The sequence below is a fragment of the Eretmochelys imbricata genome, chromosome 1, assembly GCF_965152235.1.
Source record: "Eretmochelys imbricata isolate rEreImb1 chromosome 1, rEreImb1.hap1, whole genome shotgun sequence".
Classification (NCBI taxonomy): domain Eukaryota; kingdom Metazoa; phylum Chordata; order Testudines; family Cheloniidae; genus Eretmochelys; species Eretmochelys imbricata.
The window spans coordinates 270,314,475-270,338,822 of record NC_135572.1 but is presented as its reverse complement, the minus strand read 5'-3'; the positions used below and the strand labels follow the sequence as shown (position 1 = coordinate 270,338,822).

General features: G+C 44.8%; 1 protein-coding gene across 1 annotated transcript in view; it reads left to right on the top strand.

Moving 5' to 3' along the window:
- IFT56 (intraflagellar transport 56) overlaps positions 1-24,348 on the top strand; it is an 87,583-nt gene that overhangs the window by 51,777 nt on the left and 11,458 nt on the right. Inside the window, exons 13-15 of the mRNA XM_077831176.1 lie at positions 7,546-7,634; positions 12,354-12,437; positions 14,034-14,103. Of these exons, the coding sequence (XP_077687302.1) occupies positions 7,546-7,634; positions 12,354-12,437; positions 14,034-14,103 (243 nt within the window). The remainder of the gene's footprint in view (positions 1-7,545; positions 7,635-12,353; positions 12,438-14,033; positions 14,104-24,348) is intronic.

Sequence of the window (24,348 nt, the reverse complement as noted above, 5' to 3'; positions counted from 1 at the left end):
ATATGGTTCCAGTTAGAGAAATAGGTTTGTAATAAAACAGCATCTCTATCAATGTAAAATGGTACTTCTATCATAAACAGTCACATTAATAGCAGCATTTGGGCTGGAGATGGGCCCAGTGATTTACCAAATACACAATACAGTAAAAGCTGTATTGTCCGGCATTTCCCCAACCGGAAAGCTCTATAAACTGGCATTTCTGATCTTTATTGAAATTCCAGTTTATAGTCTGGTTGCCCCGGGGCTGGCAGGGGGTTGGGGCGCCGGAGGGAGTGTGGAGCGCGGGATCTGGGAGGGAGTTTCGGTGTGGGAGAGGGCTCAGGGCAGCAGGTTGGGGCACGGAGGGAGGTGCGGGGTGCCAGATCCGGGGGACGCTCACCTCAGGCAGCTACCTGCAAGTGGCGACCTGTCCCAACGGCTCCAGTGCAGAGGCACGGCAGGCGGCTCTGTGTGATGCCTCCGCCCATAGGCGCTGCCCGCGCAGCTCCCACTGGCCATGGATCCCAGCCCATGGGAGCTGCGGAGCTAGCTCTCGGGGCAGGGCGGAGCCGCTTGCTGAGCCTCCTCCTAGGAGCAGCTGGGACAGGTCGCTGCTTGCGGGGAGCCGCCCGAGGTGAGCGCCCCCTGGATCTGGCACCGCGCACCCCATCCTGCGCCCCCTCCCGCGCCCAAACTCCCTCCCTCTTAGTTAACTAGCATTTTTCACTTACCAGCAACCCCCATTCCCCCAACATGCCAGATAAAACAGCTTTTACTGTATTATCTTCATGTAGGATATTTTTGTCTAAATTAGACTGTAAGCTCCTTGAGGCAGAGACAATATTTTATATGTTTTTTGTTCAGGGCAGCACATGCTAATGGCATTTAATAAAGAGGAATAATAAGAACACTCAGTGAAGTGTTCCAAAATGTACTGTACTTATATATTTTATAATACACCAGCCATTCTATTGCCTGCTTAAGGTCATTCTGCTGACCTTGGACTTTGCATTTGCTTCCCTAGATTTGGATGGGGATTATAGTTTTGCTGCCTTTGTATGAGAGCCCTTGCTAACATAGTTGGCCTAGAAGTCAAAATCTAGCACTTCCTTCTATTGCCAGTTCTTGGTGGTCTCCCAGGAGTAAAGAGCTAGTACCACCAGATTGTCTGTCTGTTTAAAGTCTCATACAGTGCCCTGCATCAACATATCTAACTGTTTCACAAAACTAGAAAGGAAAGATGGTTTGTGTTTCTTAAAGTGAGGAAAATCCTGCTTTAGTGTTTTGGGGTTTGTGTTTTTTGGGTTTTTTTTTGTTTTTGGAAGGGGGCCAGAGAAGTGATTGATAGCACCTTCACAAGCCTGTTAACTTACTGGGAATTTTCAAAGATCAATGGACAAACAGAAAAAGCAGAGCACTTTCTCTGCTCTGATTCTGGTCTTTCTACATCTCTCACTCTCTACAGAGATCCCAGGACCAGACACGGAGACGGTAAATGTTTAAAAAACTGTTGAGAACAGGGTAGTTTATGAGAACGATGTCACACATTCAGCAAAGTCTTACAGGGGTCAGTGGTTAGATCTCTGTTGTTTCTGGTTAGGTTACTGACTTAGAAAATTAAAAAACATACAATGAGCAGAGCTAGTGTATGAGTCCTTCCATTCAGGAGCTATGTAAGTCTAGACTTTTAATTATTGTGTGGTTTCACAAAAAACGAAGAAGCATCCATTCTGTAGCAACCATTATCTACCTTTCTTCCACAATAAAACCTGCCCAAAATCAACAGCTGTACACTGCATTTCAGCTAGGAAAAAAGATATCTTAAACTATTGGTCACCAGTGGCTTATAAACGGGAATTGACATTGCAGATGAGGGCACTAGAGGTTGCTTTTTTGTTTGTTTTTTTTAATTGTTCCCTAGACTCCTGGCAGTTAATGCCAGTACTCTGAGTGATCTTTCTCAATAGCTCACCTTTCTTTAGCCTCATGGTGGAAAATGAAATAAGGATCAGATTCCTTGAGGAGAGTAAAAGAAGAACTGAAGGTGGGAAACGCAGTGAATTGTCACATTTTTAACACTTTCACTTAATAAATGGTGTATCATTTCTGTGGCTGAGCATAACTCTTCGTAAGTATCCAGTTCTCATTAGACAAACTTAATTCTCAATATGAATGGACCCTGTAGCTTACTCAGGTGGCTGCTGCTGGCACACCTATAGCTGGTAGCTCTACCGCCTAGAACACAAGGATTGCACACTATGCCAAAATAATGGGAAGTAAGCACCCCCTCTTCATCTTCAGTAGTTTTAAGACCAAATCTGGCATTTGGTGAAGGAAAAACATCAGATCACTGGGAGGGAAAACTCTTTTCTGGACTTCATATTACCTTCCTTTTGAGTCACTTTAAGTTACACAAAGTATAGAGCTTTTCAAAATGAGCTTTTTTTCCTCTTTCTGTGTGACTCACATGAGATGGATTAGGTCTATAAAATCCCAACTTTCCTATTTTACTTCCATTTCATTGTTCAGAATGGAACAGAGCTAAGGCAAAGTCACCCATTCACCTCCTGCCATAACAAGAAGTATCCATGGTAAACCAGGGTTGGTGATAGTGGCACCAATCCATGACTGTTTTGTGTTCTTTTTATTATCTTTTTAATATCGTATTTTATATAGTCATCATCCCAAAGCATTCTATGAACAATAGTTATTCAGAAAATATTTCATCCAGCACTGGTACTGTACCAGCACAATACTGGTCAGATATTTAACAAAGCACAATAATGCTATTTATACCTAAGAACAAGGAGTGAAGAATAATATTCTGTTAAAGTGAAATCATAGATAATTGCATTTTGCCTACATAAAATTATCCTCTAACGGGGAATTTGGGCAGAACACTGGAGCAAACAGACTTTCAAAGTGTGCCATTGAATTTTTGTATGACCACAGGTAGTCAGGGACCCAGCTTGTCTTTTCCCAAGATAGCGTTTATCTAGCAGCACAATATCCTCAAAACAGTGCTGGGGCTTTAGTTTATTACTGACTCCAGAAAAGAGTATGTTATACTGAATTATAGACACTGCTTCCTGTAGGTTTTTCTCTGGGTGTTTCCCCAAGTACTGATCAGGACCAATTACTTTTCTTAGATGTGATCAGACCATAACCTGAAGTCTTCCTACTTGTTATGGAATTTGTGCCTCTTAATAATGATGAAAATCTCAGTTCAGTTTTGGACTCTTTTTCCTACTTCAACTGCTACCAAAGAACAATGAGGATAATGAACAGGAATGACAAAACTTTCTTGGCAGCTGGCCATGACTGTGGAACTTGCTGCAGGAGATCAGAATGACCGTAAACCTTGCCATCATCAGTGCAGAATGCAAAACTTACTTCTTCCACTTAGCTTTTCCACAATAACAAAAACTGTGTGAGGGAGAGAAACAGATTCTTCTTTAGAATTTGTAAGGCGCTCAGATCCTATAGTGATGGGTGAAGTATTAATTGCCTGAAATAATATGAGTTAGTCAGGTCTGTAATCTTTATGGGGAAAGTGAACTAAGTCTAGTGGAGTATTCAGCCCATCACATAATGATGGATGGGGACATGATGGTATCTCTGGCACATACATATGGAAATAACATACAGGATGTTATGGTTTCTAGCCATTAATGGGAAAATAGTCCAGGTCTCCAGCCATTTTGTGTTGTGTGTTTGGAGTTCATAAACCAGTGTATAGAATTTTCTAGGGGATAGTTTGCAGGAAGGGAAAAAGGGGTGTCTGTGGCTATATTCTGAAAGTTCATTGGGAGGCTGTATTTTACAAATATGGGAATACAGGTATTATGAAGAGGAAAAACTAGAACTCTAAGATTAATGCCCCAGTTGACTGTGTCTTGGAAATGTGTAGTATTAGCCTGAGTTGTATGAGATGTATGGATATTACTTTAATAAAATGCAATTTTTTAAAAATAACTATGTGGAGGGGAATGTGCTGGGATAAGGTGATCTCCAACTAGAAAGTAGAAGATGAGTGGGAATGTGGGGGGAAAAAATAAATCTGAAGAATTTCTTGACCTTTGAACATTCTGATTTTTATAAATTAATTTCCCATTACCTTGATTGATTTATAAAGAAAATATATTCTTAACTTTTACTCTCCTTAAATATTTATTTATATTTTGTTTGGATCTTGTATAATATAAATTGCTATGGATTTATGAACTTAAATATCTTGGTAGGTGTGTGTGGGGGTCTCTTTTGGGGTCTCTTTGAGCCCTCCATTGCCTTGAGGAGGCATGAAAGAACACTGAGGTATATATAACTTATTGCCCTGACACATGAAGATGCACATTGTGATGGGCATACACGTAAGCAAGGGGAAAATTAAACACATAAGCCAATTTCAGTTCTCAAGTAGGTACTAGACTATAATGCATAGTGAAGTGACCTGGGAAGCCAGAGTATAGAGCAGTGGTCCCCAAACTGTGGGGTGTAATCTTTCCCAGGGAGACCCAGAGGAACATGCAGGGGGAGGGGCTGGCCAGCCCCCACAAGGGGTGGGGAGGGAGCACCACCTAGCTCTGAGCTCAGTCCCACAGCTCCACTCCGCCCCCAGACCAGCTCAGCCTCCAGTGGCAGCTGCACTCTGCTCCCTGCTCTGTCCCCAGCTTAGCTCCAGCCCCAACCACAGCTCCACTCTACCTGCCACTCCAGCTCTGGTTCCGGTCCCTCCTCTGCTCCCATCCCAGTTCTGGCCCCAGCTGTAACTCCACTTCCTGCCCAGTTCTGCCCTCTTTCCCTCTCTGCCCCCAGGCTAGCCCCGTCTCTAGCCCTAGCTCCTCCCCCAACCCCAGTTCTGTCCCCAGCTCTGCCTTCAGCCCAAGTTCCTATGCTATGGAAGCCATGGCTGTGCAGTAATTGGGGGGAGGGAGTGGGTAGCAGGGACAGATTCCATTACTGGTGAGAGGGGGTGCGACAGGAAAAGTTTGGGCACCACTGGTGTAGCAAAACCACACTAGAGCAATCCTACAAGGCAGGATAATAAGATTGGAGTCTGGCTGTGGATAGAGAAGGGAGCAAAGCCATACCTATTTTCAGTTGGTTTCTTACATTCCCCATAAATGGACTCTATGTAAACACTCAAGTTGTTGTTTCGTTTTGTTTTTACATTCAACCAAAGTGTGTGTGTGTTTTATACAAAGACATCACACCTAGAGGTGATATTAAGGTATTAAATTGCAGAGTCATGTGATAACACTTTTGATTGCCTCCTAATCCTCTGTCCACTAATCCATATCCCAGGGGGATTTATTCTAATTTTTCAGGGCCCCCAAACAACTTCAAACTGCTGCTTCATTAAAAAAGCAAAAACAAAACTTTTTTCTCTCAAATGGGGAATTTTCCGTTCCATAACTCCTGCCTAAGGCCCAGATAAAACCTTCAGATAGGGATGGATTTTCTGTGTTTGAAAACTGTCATAATATTGGGGTTAACTATACATCTGCCCCCTTCATGACTTCCTCAAGGGCATACCCTTAGGTCTCAAGCCTCTAGCTCAGGGGCGGACAAATTTTTTGGCCTGAGGGCCACATCAGGTTTCCAAAATTGTATGGATGGCTGGTTAGGGGAGGCTGTGTCTCCACAAACAGCCAGGCATGGCCAGGCCCCTGCCTCATATCCGACCCCCCCCCGCTTCTCGCCCCCTGATGGCTCCTGGCACTCCTACCCCATCCAAACCCCGTCCCCTGAGGGCCCCCCGGAACTCCTGCCCCATCCACCACCCCCTGCTCCCTCTCCCCTGACCACCCCTGGACCCCCACTCCTGACTGCCCCCTGCCGCCCCATCCACCCCCCCCAATTCCTGACTGTCCCCCTGGGACCCCTGCCCCATCCAACCCCCCTGTTCCCCGCCCTCTGACTGCCCCGACCTCTATCCACACCTCTGACCACAGTCCCCCAGCTCTGCTGCCCTCTATGCAACCCCCCGTCCCCTTACTGTGCTGCCTGGAACATCGGTGGCTGGTGGTGAACCGGGTCAGGCTGGGGCTCTGCAACTGCGCGGCTCGGCCGCCCAGAGCGTTGCTCCGATGGTGCGGCACGCTGAGGCTGCAGGGGAGGGGGAACAGCAGGGGAGGTGCCAGGGACTAGCCTACCAGGGCAGGAGCTCAGGGGCCGGGCAAGAGGGTCCTGCTGGCCGGATGTGGCCCGCGGGCCATAGTTTGTCCACCTCTGCTCTAGCTGTACCTTTTTTCAGAGCAGGAACCGGTGTTCCTCTCTCTCCAGATCCGAATTTTAGAGCTGCAGTCCCCTTACAATTCACTATGATTATTATCCCAGCCAGTCTGACTTTATTTCAGCACCTGCAGTTCTGCTGTTTCTCAGGGACAATAACAGTTAATCAGGGACCAGTCAGCTTTCACAAAACATAGTACAATTATTTATGACAAAAGCATTACAGAGAAAACACATCATAAAACAATAAACAGCCTACATACGTGCTAAACTTACCAGCTATTTCCATCATCCGCATGAAATCCTGGTAGGTCCATATACAAATTTGTCAGTTCTTTGTTGCAGAATGGGTCTGTCCTGAGTAAAATCAGACTGACTCTGTACAGTTTGGGACCTTTGTCTTTCAGACCTCCTGAATCAGATAAATTAAGTCAATGCTACTTCTCCTGGGGGGTGTAGCTTCAGCGGTGTGAATATCTGCATAACCAGCATTGAGAACTTGCATTAATTATTAACATCCCTCCTCTAAGTGATTCCAGATTACACAGGAATCCCATCCAGTGAGCCAGGAACACAGAGATACACATAACGCTTATTGATACAATAGTCAATGAATATCCCCTCGGTCCATAACCTTTGGCTCATCTCAATACTTGAGATTTTGAGGTTTCCACACTTCCAGGGTCTCACATCTGTCACAAAAATGCCACAGTTTCCAATCCTGTTATTGCTTGACCCTGCAGGACAAGAAATGGAAGCTGTATACCCATATACTAAGTAGTGTTGCATGGTGGATAGAGTACTGGACTGGGACTCAAGAGATATGGGTTCTATTTGTGGCTCTGCCACTGACTGTCTTAGTGACCTTGAGCAAATCACCTCACCTCTCTTTGCCTAATTATTCCCCATCTGTAAAATGGGAATAATGATACTGACCTTCCTTTGTAAAGTGCTTTGAGATCTACTGATGAAAAGTGCCATATAAGAGTATTGTATTGTTAGACCATTGCAAAGGGAGATTAACAGTTTTCCAGTGGGACATGGCAAGGCCTGGTATGGAGTCCAATATAAAGGACTTAATATATGTGAATTTTTTAGGTTTAGAAAAGTTATTTTAGGAAACAATCTTGCATTATCTGTGGAGCAGGATAGGGAAGGATGACCAGATGAACTAATAGCTCTTCTCCATCTGTAGTGTAGCCCCTTGTCTGAAAGAGGCAGGTTATACTATTTTCTAGGACTTCATTGGCAATTTGGGAGGAAGATATCCAAGTTAATTTTCCACCACCACCACCCAATTTTAAATATCTGCCTTTTCCTCTCTTGCCTTAGATACAATCCCAGGGAGACAGTGCATGGCCTCCTGCTTCTTTCTGCTGAGACAATTTGATGATGTCCTGATTTACCTCAACTCAGTCAAGGTCAGTAGAGCACCTTAACTACTGTTGTGTTTACCAGCTTTTTCTGGTAAGAGCTTTTTCTCTCAGGCCTGTGTGTGCATAATTCCCATTGAGAGAAGAAGAGATCTTACTTATGTGGGATGGGAAACTTTCATTGGGTGCCTGATCTTTTTTTCTATCTTTTCTATCTTTTTCTTGTTGGAGAAGTGAAAACAATGACGCATTCTTGTATATAATATTGATATACATAACATCAAGAGATTTATCTTCAGCTGCAAACCAGCGTTCTCTACTTGCTGAGTGACAGGAGCTGTCTGCCTTCCAAACTCAACCAACAGAGGGAACTAATATATTCATGGGAAAGCCTGACCTTGTAGCCTTTGATTAATTTAGCATGCAAATTGCACAAGTCACTAATAACAGGTTATTTTGCTCAAGTGGCTACACAAATTTATTATAGGAGATGAGATTGGTGAGTCACACACAGAGACATGAGGACTTTATTTAGTATTTAAATACATACAGATATAATAGCAATAATAGAAAAGCAAAATAAGTATAGCAGAACAATCCCCTGCATTATGCATTCTCACAACCATATGGGGACAATCAGAAGTATCAGAGGATGGAAGGAAAAGTAAGTGGAGAACATCAGAAGTGAGGTGTGTCAATCGAAACTTCCACATCCTGTCATGATGATGTGCCCACTGATGTAACCATATTTAGATTGCCTATCAGCTCCCGTCCATGTGTGGCTTTCGGGGAAACCATAATTGGGGTTCTGATTGCTGACATAAGCTATTTGTGTCAATACATTTCCCAATATTTCCAACACATTAACGTGATTAACCTGATGGTTACATGTACCAAAAATCCCCTAAATATCTGTTGTTTCAAGATTAAACTCCTCTTTTGTGGTTTATTTGTTTACACAAGATGCATATTACTAAATCTTATAACCGTAGGTCAAGCACTTCAGGCTAACTAGGCCTCCTACTTTTGCAGAGCTTATAACACATATTTTTACATTTGTTTTCCCTAATTGCATTACAGCTTTAATTATTTTTATCATCAACATCTTTACACATTTTAACTTTCCCTAACGTATAGGCTATAATTTGATTTTAAACATAAACCTTCCAAGAGCAAATCAGGGGTCAAGGGTGAATAACCTATCCCATCCAGCACAGTGCAATATACACTTGTTTGTCATTTGCATGCCTGAAGGAGCAGCTTCCTGAGCTCAGTTGGTGAAGAGATTCTGATTTGCACTAGAGCAGATCTTTCCTGAGCCACCCACTAGAGGACACTAGTGTATGCAGGCGCGCACACACACCCTCCCTTGTTCCTTTGTTCAATTCACTTGGAATATGTACAAACAGTTCCTGTAGTTTATTTGATATTATTTATATTATCTCAGTATAATATAGCAGAGTTCGAAGTAACCGTGGAAATGGGTAGTAGATGAGAAGGAAAGCAGATTAGAAATTAAACATGCAGATGAGATGACTAAAATAAAGCACTAGGACATGAAGCTGACAAACAATGACTGTTGGATTAAAGGGCAGCTAAGGAGTGCCAGAGAAATAGGGTGCTGTACAAAGGCAGTTCCAGAAGTCTGATAACCCAGCCTATGAGTGCTTGAACATTCCCTGCTGACTAAGGCCTGGTGCCAGTTGGCACCAGGCCCCTCCATACATTCCAGATCAGGGGTGTTTATGTTAACCCCTTGTATACCAGGGAAAGCATTGTCAGTGCTTTCAATCATAAAGAGCTCACAAAAGAGTCTAATATGTCCATACCTACAGATGAAAGATGGGTCCCTACACATGGCTAAACATTAACAAGGGTGGGTAAGGGAATAGTACTTTGTTGCTCCCAAACAAAGCAGCCAATGATCTTTTAGGCCATCTCAGCCCTACAGCTTTTATCCATGATTTTGTAAACACTTAGAGGCCAGAGCAGTTTAACTGGATACATATAACAGGGCAGTTTTTTTGCCCAAAGAGCCTTGTTTGTACATCTGCACTTACTATGCTGTCTAACCATGTTTATCAGTGCATTCTGGGAAAATCTGGGCAACTACCCTGTAGTGCCTACACAGGTAATAGACTGGGCTGAGGGCATGCAAACAAAGCAGCTTCAGCAGCATGTGGAACAATGCACTCTGGGATGTCATATCAGAGAGCCTGGAGGAAGGAGGGCAGGTTAAACTGGTTATATGAATATAACTAGAGCATCCACTCCACTCTGTAAAAAGAAGTGCTGAACTGGATAAAGGAGGCCAACCATTTGCCAGCCTAGAACTCTGAGACTTGGTCGACTCCAGAAAAATGTGGTATGCTAATAACCACTTGCCCTTCCCACCTTCTCACTGTCCCCCAAGAATGCATGGAACACATCACATGTCTGCAAATGTACATGTTTCCAATGGCATGCAAGTGATCATAATGCTGTTTTGATTAGACATGCTTCAAGCAAAATTAACCAACATGTGGTCCACCTCTGTCAGTTTCCTCTAGTGCAGTGCCAATGTGCTCATCAAGAGCAAATAAAATTAGGATGCATAAGAAATGGGATACAGATTAATACAGAAAAGATGGTGCCAATATATACATTGATGGTGCGCCCTCAGTTGAAATACTGTTCAGTTCTGGTCACTCCAGGGGGACATCAGAATTAGAGAGGGTTCAGAGAAAAGTAATTAAAATGATTAGGGACATGAAAAAATTCTCATATGAAGAGAGATTGAAAAAGTTTGAGACTGTAGGCTTTAGAGAAGAAAAGAATAAAAGGAGACAGGAGAAAAGTGTATAAAATAATGATACAAAGCAGGTAGATCGCAAACTTCTATTCGCTCTTTCCTAGGACAAAGAACAAGGAGAGTCAGTGGAATTGTGGCAAATTCAAAATGGATCATTTGAAGGAAATATATTTTTCAGATAAGCCACAGTTAACCTGTGGAATTTATTGCCACAAGATTATATTGAGGCCAACATCTTAGCAGGATTCAAAAAGATTGGACATTTTATATATCCAACTAGACTATCCAGAGTTATAACAATAAGTATTAAAAAATCTTTTTGAAGGGATACACATCCTTATATTTGAGATCATATGGTGACTTCTAAAGAGTAGGGATTGAAATGAACTGTTCTCTGGGAGTAGGCTATCCCATACTGCCTACTTCATGGTTTTTTGCACCTTCCTCTGAAGCAGCTGGTACTGGCCACTCTCTGAACCAGGATGTAGGCTAGATGGACCACAGGTCTAAGCCAGGCTGGCAACTCCTATATTCCTATAGCCCTAATGGTACAAATAATTCTCCCACTACAAATAGTTCCTACCAGTCAGGTCTTAGATGGCCTGCCCAGTATGGTTTGTGCTTTGTAGCACAGGGCCAATTTTGCTGGAAGCCACTTAGCTTTACAAGTAGAGCTGAGCACACTATGGAACTCATTTGCATTATATTTCCTCAGTAATCCCCTTTATCGGTGATTGAGTTAAAACTGCATGTCTCAAAGGATGCCTTGCTATGAGTGTGCCAGCCGGTCTGAGGGCAACATACTGGCACTGATGACCATCTGGGGAGATGAGATAATCCAGGCCAAAATGAGTCCTGGGCATAAGGAACACGTTAATGTACAACTGAGTGTCTGAGAAGCTAGCTGAGATATACATTACTCAGAACAGCAAGCAGTGTTATGAAAAGATCAAGGGACTTAAGATCCAGTTCTACAAGACCCAAGATAACAATAGTGAGTCTAGTGCAGGGTAGAAAATGTGCCTGTTCTGCAACCAGAAGGGCATGGCTACTGTGAATTCACAGAAGCATTAGTACTTACACAAGGTCTGTTTCCCCCCAACTTATGTTCACTTCTGTAGTGCAGATACACCCTAACTGGGGTGAAATGGTGTTAGCTGACCGTAGTTGCTGTCAGAGTTTTTAATCATGTTTATAGCTGACCAAGTCAATAGCTGATAACAGACTCTCTTAAAAGTTGTAGAATGGACGTGGCCTTATTTGTGCTGATTCCCACAGCATAAAGAATTCTGAGGTGTAAAGTCACAGGAAGGGTAGCATTGAAATTCTCTGGCATCCAGTGCTGAAGGACTTAGAAGTGAACTTTGAGCGAGAAGGCTGGCTGTATCTGTACAAAAGGAAGTGGTGATGCAGAGAAGCTAGCTTCTTGCTTACCAAGTTTCGCTAACCCTGGTACTTTTTTCTAACCCTGACAAAACCATTGTTGAGGGAGAATATTCAGCACAGTATTATGATTCTGAATGTCACCTAAATAGCCTCACAAAGCAAGAGAGCCCCACTGCTCACTCTTTTAAACCACTGGAGAGTTGGGGCTACCTGTTCACCAGCCCGGATTTTAACGTGTAGCGGATATATGAGGGGTCATGGAGGAAGTGGCCACAGCCTCATAGCAGGTCTTAGCATGTGCAGAATGAAAGCCAAACCCAACAAAAGCTGCCGCACTGTAATTTTTGGCTTGGAACATTCTCCAAACCAACCATGATTAATACCCAGGAATGTTTCAGTTTTTATTGTAATCACAGACTCAGGATGGAAAGCCCCTCCATAATTCTTTAGCCACTGCTTGTAAATGCCTAATGTTTACAGTGTATCGTTTAGGTTTTTTCAAATTGTCTGCAATAGGCTGACTTAGATTTTTGGTCTTTATTTTTAATGTTGTACACCATGATTTTCTGTCGGTCTGGCTTATTTTCCAGAGTTATTTCTACAATGATGACACTTTTAACTTTAACTACGCCCAAGCCAAAGCTGCCACTGGCAATACCAGCGAGGGTGAGGAGGTATGTACATGCTTTCTTAAAAAACAACAACAATGGAATTCTTTCCTACGTCCCGTCCCCCACCCCCAGCACACACATACACACACACACACTTTCATCCCCACACCTTTCTGATTCTGCATATTGTGTGGAAATGGATCTGCTGCTTCCTGCAGGAATTGAGATATATATCTTGCTTTCAGTGAACCTTATTCAGAGGAGTCAGAGTCCTGCTAACCTCATATGGTTGGGTATGTGGGGATCATGCTTTGAGTGCAGAACTCCAATCTATCTCTAACTGATCAAGGAATGCTCTCTTGATCAGTGTTCTGTGTACTCTGCCTGAGATCACAGGCATACTTAGGGCTTGTTCAGGTGGAGTATGGATCACTGAGCAACAGAGACCAGATAGATGAAAGCTTTAGGTGTCCCCCTTGGAGGTGCGTGAGAAACAAACTTTCTTCCCCTGGGACAAGGAAAGAAAGAGGAAATGCTCCCCATCCTATTCAATATCATCCAGTAGTGCTCAAGGAGGTTCATTTCTCCCCACACATAGCTTTTTTTTGTGTGTGCATCTGATGTTGAATTATCTCTGAAATGCACAAAAGCAATTGGCTGCTGGGAAGAAGGAAGAGAGATTTCCCACAAGGGTTAAAAAAACCAGAGGACAGACCAAAAAACCCCCCAAAACCCATGTGATTTTATTTTAAGCAAATTGTGTGATTTTTGAAGACCAAAAAAAACCGAAATGGTTTTATTTTGAGTTTTAAATTTGAGTCCCAGGAGCAATATGGTGACAGCTTTTTCCTGAAAGACTGCTAGAGTTGACGCAGGTAATGCACTGTCTATTCTAGCACTATGTTGATGGAAGAACATAGACTTTAGCTTTGGGTTGTTGGGGGGTTGTTATTGCAATGGTGTTCGTGGGTACCTGCGTCAGGTGTGGTGTGGATAGATGCAAAACAAGTCAACTTAGGTCAACCTAACGTTCTAGCGTAGACCTCAGGAACTCAACAAGATCACCCCCAGCCCTTCTTAGATGTGGAATGACTGTAACTCCACTATATGTTGTAAAAATCTAGTATTTTGACACACAGCCTTGATAAAACTAATGGTTAAGGACTGTTATTGCTAGTCCAGGAATGCTCTGTTACATACAATATGAGGCAGAGGGGTGGGAAGGGATCATCATTACAGTGAGACTTCTGGTATTTCAGAAAGACACTGATTTCATTCTTTGCACTGCATTCTAAATTAATGCATTCTCAATTGCTGCCTATGCAAACTAGTCTCTTCTCTCAGCCCCTGTCTTCCTTTATGGCTGGCTTGCTATGTACCAACACCCGCTGGCAGCTGTTCAAGTGAGGCCACGCCATAGTTTGGCATTTTAGAGCTCCAGCTAATCCCATGATAAATGTTGTATTGTTTGAATTCCCCACTTTACCAGATACACAGAGATGCCCCTGTGGATTACAATTTCACACCCTAATTCTTCTCATCAAGCTGTTGTTGAGTATTCTCTGGCCTGGGACTTGGCTACATATTGCAACAAGGACATGTCTACTATGTATATGGGAGAGCAGATGCACATAATTTTCTTTTCCTTCTTTCCTGCAGGTGTTTCTCTTGATCCAGAGTGAGAAGATAAAGAATGATTATGTTTACCTTAGCTGGCTGGCTCGTTGCTGTGAGTCACTTTACTTGCAAGATTGCAGGATGTGGGTCCTCCTGTTTTGCATTAGTGTTGCCAATCCGCCTTCCATAATAGTTTTTATTGTTGTGTGTGGATTTAGTACTTATGAAAGTGAAGTGCAAATAGCACTGGCTCTAGCCAGCTGTAGTGCGAGCAAGTATTGTGCAAGCAGTATATCTTTGGCTGCATAACCACTCCTATTTCAGTTCTGGCCCAACACAGCTCTGCCAATGCACCTCCTTCCTGACCTGCAGGACCTCATTCTTCCAAGTCCAGGACATTGTCTGAGCAGAGACTGCCAATTATAATAGATTACATTAATTGCTATTACATTAATATTGGTTCGCTCCAGTTTTTACAAAATCCCTCTCATGAAAAGGTGCTAATATACAAATGATGTACAATATAAAACCTTAGAGGAATAGGAAGAGGTGAGTGGAAGAGAAAGATAGTCTAGTGGATAGGGTACCAAGCTAGCAGTCAGGGCCCTGGGTTCAATTCTACAGACTTCCTCTGTGATCTTGCATAAGTCACTTACACTTGTGCCTCAGTTCCCCATCTATAAAATGGGGACAGTAGTTCCCTAACTCAAAGGGATGCTGTGAAGATGAAATCCATTAGTGATTGTGCAATGCTCAACTACTTTGGTGAAGAAGACCATAGAATATCTAGATAAATAAAGAACATGGTGGCTGTTCCTATGATTATTGCTCGCCAATGTCACTTACTTTAGGTGGCATTTTGTCAATTTGAGAGCACATGGGCAGTACCACTGTTTCAGAGCAGAGTACCACAGAGGTGGCCTTTGCTACAGGCCTGTGCAGCTCAAATATGGAGACTTTTCCTGAGGCAACTCTTTCCTTGTAGCCTCAGCACAACAGTAAGAGTGTTCATTAGACTGCCCTTTTCCCACCCCAATGACTTTCAGAGCAGCAACAGTAGCTTCATTATACTGTGTTGGAGATAGGGTCACCATCTATGCTATGCCTTTCCTAGACAGGTAACTGTAGACTTCTACACCACAAACATTGACCAAACATCCCTGATTCTGCTTGGGGACCTCACAGTTTCTTACTTCATGAATCCATAAATCTAGAATATTTGGTTTATTGTGAATTTTATGTTTTGACATTTACCCATTGTGACCAGGGTCCCAGGGGAGCCACACTGAAGTTACTCAATTAGGGCAAACTGTAAAGAATGGGGCAGACAGTCCCCAAAGCTGGTGGATATTCCAATACCAAGCCAACACAAAACAGCTTCTAAAATACCTTACTGGTTACCAAGAAGCCAAAACACAGTTCCCTTAAAGCAACCCAGCCTTGGGCTTCCAGCCAGACACCCAAGTCAGATATGAGAATTACTGAAAATCTTATTCATCATAGAAGAAAGTTCTACCAATCCCAAAGGATCGGACACATTACCTCCCAGGTTAAGGAATATCTCAGATCTTACCAAAATACACACTTACAGCCAATTCTGATTAACTAAATTAAAATTTATTTAAAAAGAAAAGAGAGAGAGTATTAGTTAAAAGATCAGAATACATACAGACTTGAGTACAGTTCTGAGATCAGTTTTATAGTAGAGATGGTAAGCTTTGTAGTTGCAAAGAGTTCTTTCAGAATTAGTCCATAGGTTATAGTCCAACATTCATATTCAGGGTGATCCAGGTGGGACTGGAGATCTCAGTCTTAAAATTGAAGCTTCCCCTGTGTAAAGCATCAAGCAGATCTGAGATAAAAAGGATCAGGACCCAAGGGTTTTTTATGCAGTTCCATGTCTTCTCTTGACAGCTCGGAGTTCTTAGGCGAACAATAGGCAATCATCGAGACTTTGAAGTAGACTTATTTCCTAAGCATCATTGGTAATTAGCTACAGGGATTAACATAAGGCAATTACCTGTTTTCCACTATTCGCAGGTGATTTGCTATACATTTCAAAGAGAGATCAAAACAGTGATATCACTATATTTACAGTTCATTTAAATGTTAAGATCTCCTTTTGATCTCAATTAATAGAATACAGCAAAGACAAGAACTGTTTGGTTACACTGTTAACCTCTAAAGTATATATGTAAACACACAAAAACACAAACATTATCTACCAGTATGTCCCTAAAGATTGAATTAGGGTAATTTATCCTGCAGGATACTTAACCCTTTCTGGCCATGTGTCACACCCATGAATAAAGTTTTACCTGATGGGAGAACCCAAGATGCAGAATTAAATGGTGGTGCTGATTCAGTAGGTGATGCGCTTCCATTTAATTCTGTACTAAAGCAATTCCCTACTACAGTGCTAGGGATGCTATAAGATCCTTGTGGTCATTAAAAGATCCCATGGAACTTTCATAAGAAAAGTTAATTATTCTTGGGTACATTAGGTAATTGTAGCATTAGAAATCATTTTCTTCATGCTAAGTTTCCACTGAAGTTTCATTAGAGTTGCTGTATTCTTCCATATCTCTTAAAATGTTGAGGTGTGCTTCTAAACAATTACCACAACTTATTACATGGGCAGCTGCTTTCAGTGGTGGATGAAATTATCCCTTCATGTGTAAAGTATATATATTACTTTGGGATCCTGCTGGATGAAAGATGCTATAGAAATATAAAATATTCTGGCATATTAATTTCTGAGTATGAGCAGATATTGTAGGAACATAAGAATGGCCACACTGGCTCAGATCAGTGATCCATCTAGCCCAATATCCTGTCTTCTGCCAATGCCAGATGCTTCTGTGGGGATGAACAGAATGGGGCAATTATCGAGTAATCCATCCCTGTCCTCCAGTCCCAGAATCTGGCAGTCAGAGGCTTAGCCATCTTGGCCAATAGCCACTGATGGACCTGTCCTCCATGAATTTATCTAATTCTTTTTTTAACCAAGTTATATTTTTGGCCTTCAGATCACCCCTTGGATATTTCTGTCCTCAAATATTTGCAGGAGGCTAGAGATGCTGGAAATGCAACTAATTCAGGGCTATATGTAATATGTGTGGTCTCAAGCTATTGTACCAATTATTTAGACCTTATCTCAAAGAGGAGATGAAAAGCCATTACTGTTTCGCTTCCCAGCATGGCACACTGTTTCTCTATATGCTGTGACGGGGCAAGGCCAGATGGCTATAGAAAAGTAGTGGGAGATAGATATATTAGCTCCAGGCTAAACAAATCCCTGGTACCAGGATAAGTGAAATGGCAGCTGCTCCAGGTCAATTAAGACACCGGGGGCCAATTAAGAACTTTCCAGAAGGCAGGGAGAACGCTAGGTTGATTGGGACACCTGAAGCCAATCAGGGGCTGGCTGAAACTAGTTAAAAGCCTCCCAGTTAGTCAGGTGGGTGTGCATGTCAGGAGCTGTGGGAGGAAGTTGCGCTGATGGAGAGACTGAGTAGTACACACCATATCAGGCACAAGGAAGGAGGCCCTGAGGTAAGGTTGAAGTTGAGCTTTAGGAAGTGAGGGCTGCTGTGGGGGAAGTAGCCCAGGGAATTGTACATGTCATGTTTCTAAAAGGTCAGCTACCATAGCTGATACTATTAGGGTCCTGGGGCTGGAGCCCGGAGTAGAGGGTGGGCCCAGGCTCCCCCTGCCCTTTGCCCCCTGATCAATCACTGAGACTGGGAGACAACAGAGACTGTACAAGGAAGGATAACTTCTCCTCACTCCCTCGCTGGCTTATGATGAAAATGGCTCAGTAGACTATGACCCTTGTCTCTAGAGAGAGAAGGGTTACGTGGAGGGTCACAGTGAGCAAAATCCAGCAGGAAACGTGGGACCCACGGAGGCAAGGACAGAGCTTCGTCACAACTGGTGTCAGGAGTGGGACTTCATTCACAGCGTGGCGGAAGAAAGAGGTTTAAAAAAAAAAGTGCACTGGGGTTTTGGATTTTTTTTTTGTTTTGGTTTGTTTATTTGCTTTGTACCACCATGGAGGAGGTGGTAAGAGCTCTGGTACAAGCCACAGCAGCCCAGCAGGAGGCCACCCGGGTTCAGGCAATGGCACAACAGGAGTCTACAGCAGGAAACCAATCAATTATTGATGAGCCAGGCGACCCAAGATCGTGCCCTCTTGAGAGAGGTGGGGGACCAGCTGAAGATCCTCACCACCCAGGCCTAGGGGTCCGACAGGATGCGAACCCTGAGGGCCACTGGTTGTCTGCCAAAGATGACGTCAGGCAATGACGTAGAGGCATATCTCCTCTCATTCGAAAGGACTGCTCAGCGTGAGGCGTGGCCCCAGGAGCAGTGGGCCAGCATTCTCGCCCCTTTTTTGTGTGGAGAGGCCCAGAAGGCCTACTTTGACTTGCCTGCCACGGATGCAACTGACTATACCTGTCTGAAGGCAGAGATTCTAGCACGATCGGGGTAACGGCAGCAGTAAGGGCCCAGAGGTTCCATGAGTGGAAATACTAGGAGAACAAACCCCCGAGGTCCTGGCTATTCGACCTCATACACCTCGCACGGAAGTGGTTACAGCCCAAGGTGTGCAGGCTGGAGGAGATTTTGGAGACCCTGGTCATACACCATTACATGCGGGGACTGCCGCCAGATCTCCGCAAATGGGTAGATCAGAAAGATACGTCCACGTACGACGAGATGATCACACTGGTAGAAAGACAGATGACAGTCAGGGAACTGACCCGACTACCCAAGGAAGGCCCCTTTCGAAGAAAGCACACGACCCCAACCCTGGAAGGTTGGGCAGCCAAACCCCCGGGGAGTCCTAGGTGGTAGAAGGGGGGTGGGGGGGCCGAAAACCAGCGGGGATCCCAGGAGGAAGGGATTAGCCTGAGTGGGGGGAACCCCAGGACTAAACCCCCTAACTCCCAGGATAGGGGAGTGATTAAAAGCAATTATAGATGTTATGCATGTGGGGAGTGGGGTCACATAGTAGCACAGTGTCCCAGCACCGAGGAGCCTATGCAATGTAACTTGGGGGATTGGGAGGTCCTATGCTCCCTCATCCACCTCGCGGGGGTCACATTGGCCCCACATAATTACACCAGGCCAGTGAGAATAAATGGAGCAGAGACTACAGCGCTTGTGGACTCTGGGAGTGCTATCACCCTCATATTGGGTAAGCTGGTAAAAAGTAGTCAGCTGCTACAAGCCAAATGCATAGCAGGGATGTGCATGCATGGGGCCGTGAGCCATTACCCCACCATCCCAGCGGAGACAGAGGTTCAGGGAAACCCCATTGAGGTGACCGTGGGCGTAGTTCCTAAACTCCCATATCCTGTAGTCATTGGGAGGGACTATCCAGGGTTTGATAATTTACTCCCCCTGGAGAGGCTGGAGGGAGGTGGGGACCCTGAGACTCGTCACCAGGGGAATGTCAACCCCCGATGTTCGCTGAGACTTCTCAGGATCTGTTCTCAGCCCTCCGAAAGACCCGGAAGACAAAAAAAGAGAGGAAGGCCGTGAAGGCCTTGGGAACCCGGATCCTGACCCAGGGCCAGAAGACCTTCCTAGTAGGCAGATGGACGCGAGCAGCCAACAGAGAAACTTCCACCACAGAAGGTGAGCCAGAGGCTGCCCTCAGCCATGATGGCGGCGAGCCGTTGGAAGAAGCAGAAGCTGGCCCCTGGGAGCTGGGGCAGGTTAGTCCTGGGAGAGAGACTTTTGGGCGGGACCAGGCGGAGGACCCCAGATATGATAATGTCAGGAAAGAGGTGGCCAAAATCAGTGGGATACCCTTGGATGGGAAGGTCCGGGGTCCCGGACCTTACTTTATAGTGAATAAAGATCTCCTGTACTGTGTGGTGCAAATGCAGGAGCAAGAGATACAACAACTTCTGGTGCCACGAAAACATCAAAAAGCCATATTGAGTCTCGCCCACAGTCACCTGTTTGGAGGACACCTAGGGGTAGAGAAAACCCAGGCACGGATCCTGCGGAGGTTCTTCTGGCCAGGAGTACATGAAGAGGTCTGGCGATACTGCACCTCTTGTCCAGAGTGTCAGTTACATAGCCCTCGCCCACACTTGCGGGCTCCTTTGATACCTATTCCAATAATAGAGGTTCCTTTTGAACGGATAGCCATGGATCTGGTAGGGCCCCTAGAGAAGACAGCTGAGGGCCACCAACATGTGCTTGTTGTATTGGACTATGCAACCCGGTACCCGGAAGCTGTTCCCCTACGCAACACAGCTTCCAAGACAATAGCTAAGGAGCTAGTTCAGATCTTTGCCCGGGTTGGGCTACCCAAGGAGATACTGATTGATCAAGGGACACCTTTCGTGTCCAAGTTGATGAAAGATCTCTGTTCATTGCTCCATGTACAAGCCCTACAGACCTCTGTATACCACCCGCAAACAGATGGCCTTGTGGAGAGGTTCAATAGGACCCTCAAGGCCATGATCATTAAAGTGGTGAGCCGGGATGGGAAAGATTGGGATACCCTATTGCCTTGCCTCATGTTTGCCATCCGGGAGGTTCCGCAAGCCCCCATGGGTTTCTCTCCATTCGAACTACTATATGGACACCATCCTCGGGGCATATTGGATATAGCCAGAGAAGCCTGGGAAGAGGAGCCAAATCCTGGAAGGAACATAGTTGAGCATGTACTGCAGATGAGAGATCGGATACCCCGAGTTACGCCCATTGTACGGGAACACTTGGAGAAAGCACAGGAGACCCAACAAACCCATTATAACCACGAAGTGAAGCTTCGACAGTTCCAACCAGGGGATCGGGTGACGGTACTGGTGCCCACAGCAGAAAGTAAACTGTTGGCCCAGTGGCAGGGGCCCTACGAAGTAATCGAAGCCGTGGGAGAGGTGAACTATAAGGTGCGGCAGCCAGGCCACCGGAAATCAGAGCAGATTTACCACATCAATCTTCTAAAACCTTGGCACGATAGAGAGGCATGCTTAGTCATGCAGGAGTCCCTTCCCCAGGAGGAAAAAGAAAAGGAGTACTTGTGGCACCTTAGAGACGAACCAATTTATTTGAGCATGAGCTTTCATGAGCTACAGCTCACTTCATCAGATGCATACCGTGGAAACTGCAGCAGACTTTATATATACACAGAGAATATGAAACAATACCTCCTCCCACCCCACTGCCTGCTGGTAATAGCTTATCTAAAGTAATCTTCAGGTTAGGCCATTTCCAGCACAAATCCAGGTTTTCTCACCCTCCACCCCCCCACACAAATTCACTCTCCTGCTGGTGATAGCCCATCCAAAGTGACAACTCTTTACACAATGTGCATGATAATGAAGTTAGGCCATTTCCTGTACAAATCCAGGTTCTCTCACTCCCTCACCCCCCTCCAAAAACCCACCCCCATACACACACAAACTCACTCTCCTGCTGGTAATAGCTCATCCAAACTGACCACTCTCCAAGTTTAAATCCAAGTTAAACCAGAACATCTGGGGGGGGGGGGTAGGAAAAAACAAGAGGAAATAGGCTACCTTGCATAATGATTTAGCCACTCCCAGTCTCTATTTAAGCCTAAATTAATAGTATCCAATTTGCAAATGAATTCCAATTCAGCAGTTTCTCGCTGGAGTCTGGATTTGAAGTTTTTTTGTTTTAAGATAGCGACCTTCATGTCTGTGATTGCGTGACCAGAGAGATTGAAGTGTTCTCCGACTGGTTTATGAATGTTATAATTCTTGACATCTGATTTGTGTCCATTTATTCTTTTACGTAGAGACTGTCCAGTTTGACCAATGTACATGGCAGAGGGGCATTGCTGGCACATGATGGCATAAATCACATTGGTGGATGTGCAGGTGAACGAGCCTCTGATAGTGTGGCTGATGTTATTAGGCTCTGTGATGGTGTCCCCTGAATAGATATGTGGGCACAATTGGCAACGGGCTTTGTTGCAAGGATAAGTTCCTGGGTTAGTGGTTCTGTTGTGTGGTATGTGGTTGTTGGTGAGTATTTGCTTCAGGTTGCGGGGCTGTCTGTAGGCAAGGACTGGCCTGTCTCCCAAGATTTGTGAGAGTGTTGGGTCATCCTTTAGGATAGGTTGTAGATCCTTAATAATGCGTTGGAGGGGTTTTAGTTGGGGGCTGAAGATGACGGCTAGTGGCGTTCTGTTATTTTCTTTGTTAGGCCTGTCCTGTAGTAGGTAACTTCTGGGAACTCTTCTGGCTCTATCAATCTGTTTCTTTACTTCCGCAGGTGGGTATTGTAGTTGTAAGAAAGCTTGACAGAGATCTTGTAGGTGTTTGTCTCTGTCTGAGGGGTTGGAGCAAATGTGGTTGTATCGTAGAGCTTGGCTGTAGACGATGGATCGTGTGGTGTGGTCAGGGTGAAAGCTGGAGGCATGCAGGTAGGAATAGCGGTCAGTAGGTTTCCGGTATAGGGTGGTGTTTATGTGACCATTGTTTATTAGCACTGTAGTGTCCAGGAAGTGGATCTCTTGTGTGGACTGGACCAGGCTGAGGTTGGTGGTGGGATGGAAATTGTTGAAATCATGGTGGAATTCCTCAAGGGCTTCTTTTCCATGGGTCCAGATGATGAAGATGTCATCAATATAGCGCAAGTAGAGTAGGGGCTTTAGGGGACAAGAGCTGAGGAACCGTTGTTCTAAATCAGCCATAAAAATGTTAGCATACTGTGGGGCCATGCGGGTACCCATAGCAGTGCCGCTGATCTGAAGGTATACATTGTCCCCAAATGTGAAATAGTTATGGGTAAGGACAAAGTCACAAAGTTCAGCCACCAGGTTAGCCGTGACATTATCGGGGATAGTGTTCCTGACGGCTTGTAGTCCATCTTTGTGTGGAATGTTGGTGTAGAGGGCTTCTACATCCATAGTGGCCAGGATGGTGTTATCAGGAAGATCACCGATGGATTGAAGTTTCCTCAGGAAGTCAGTGGTGTCTCGAAGGTAGCTGGGAGTGCTGGTAGCGTAGGGCCTGAGGAGGGAGTCTACATAGCCAGACAATCCTGCTGTCAGGGTGCCAATGCCTGAAATGATGGGGCGCCCAGGAGTTCCAGGTTTATGGATCTTGGGTAGTAGATAGAATATCCGAGGTCGGGGTTCCAGGGGTGTGTCTGTGCGGATTTGATCTTGTGCTTTTTCAGGAAGTTTCTTGAGCAAATGCTGTAGTTGCTTTTGGTAACTCTCAGTGGGATCATAGGGTAATGGCTTGTAGAAACTCGTGTTGGAGAGCTGCCGAGCAGCCTCTTGTTCATATTCCGACCTATTCATGATGACAACAGAACCTCCTTTGTCAGCCTTTTTGATCATGATGTCAGAGTTGTTTCTGAGGCTGTGGATGGCATTGCGTTCCGCATGGCTGAGGTTATGGGGCAAGTGATGCTGCTTTTCCACAATTTCAGCCCGTGCACGTCGGCGGAAGCACTCTATGTAGAAGTCCAGTCTGCTGTTTCGACCTTCAGGAGGAGTCCACCTAGAATCCTTCTTTCTGTAGTGTTGGTAGGGAGACCTCTGTGGATTAGTATGTTGTTCAGAGGTATTTTGGAAATATTCCTTGAGTCGGAGATGTCGAAAATAGGATTCTAGGTCACCACAGAACTGTATCATGTTCGTGGGGGTGGAGGGGCAGAAGGAGAGGCCCCGGGATAGAACAGCTGCTTCTGCTGGGCTGAGAGTATAGTTGGATAGGTTAACAGTATTGCTAAGTGGGTTGAGGGAACCATTGCTGTGGCCCCTTGTAGCATGTAGTAGTTTAGAAAGTGAGGATAACTTACACGAGCAAGTGAGGATATCATCCGACTTGACACCGATCCAAAAGATCGAGGCAGCCGACATGATTAATCGCAACAGAGATGTGTTCTCTACAAACCAGGGTGGACGACTGAGACCTATCACCATATCCGCACGATCCCCGGAGCCAAGGTAACACTGAGACCCTACCGAATCCCAGCAGCCAAAAGAGAAGAAATCAAGGCCGAAGTAAAGAAAATGTTAGCATTAGGGGTTATTGAAGAATCTTACAGTCAGTGGTCCAGTCCAGTTGTTCTAGTGCCTAAACCTGACGGTACCATGAGATTCTGTAATGACTTTCGCTGACTGAATGAAATATCCCAGTTTGATGCATACCCCATACCACGCATTGACAAAGTGGTTGACCGACTGGTTAGTGCCCAATTCTTGACTACACTGGATCTGACAAAAGGGTACTGGCAGATTCCTCTGACCAAAGAAACTAAAGAAAAGACAGCATTCTCCACCCCGGATGGGCTATTCCAGTACACCGTCCTCCCTTTTGGGCTACATGGGGTCCCAGCCACATTCCAG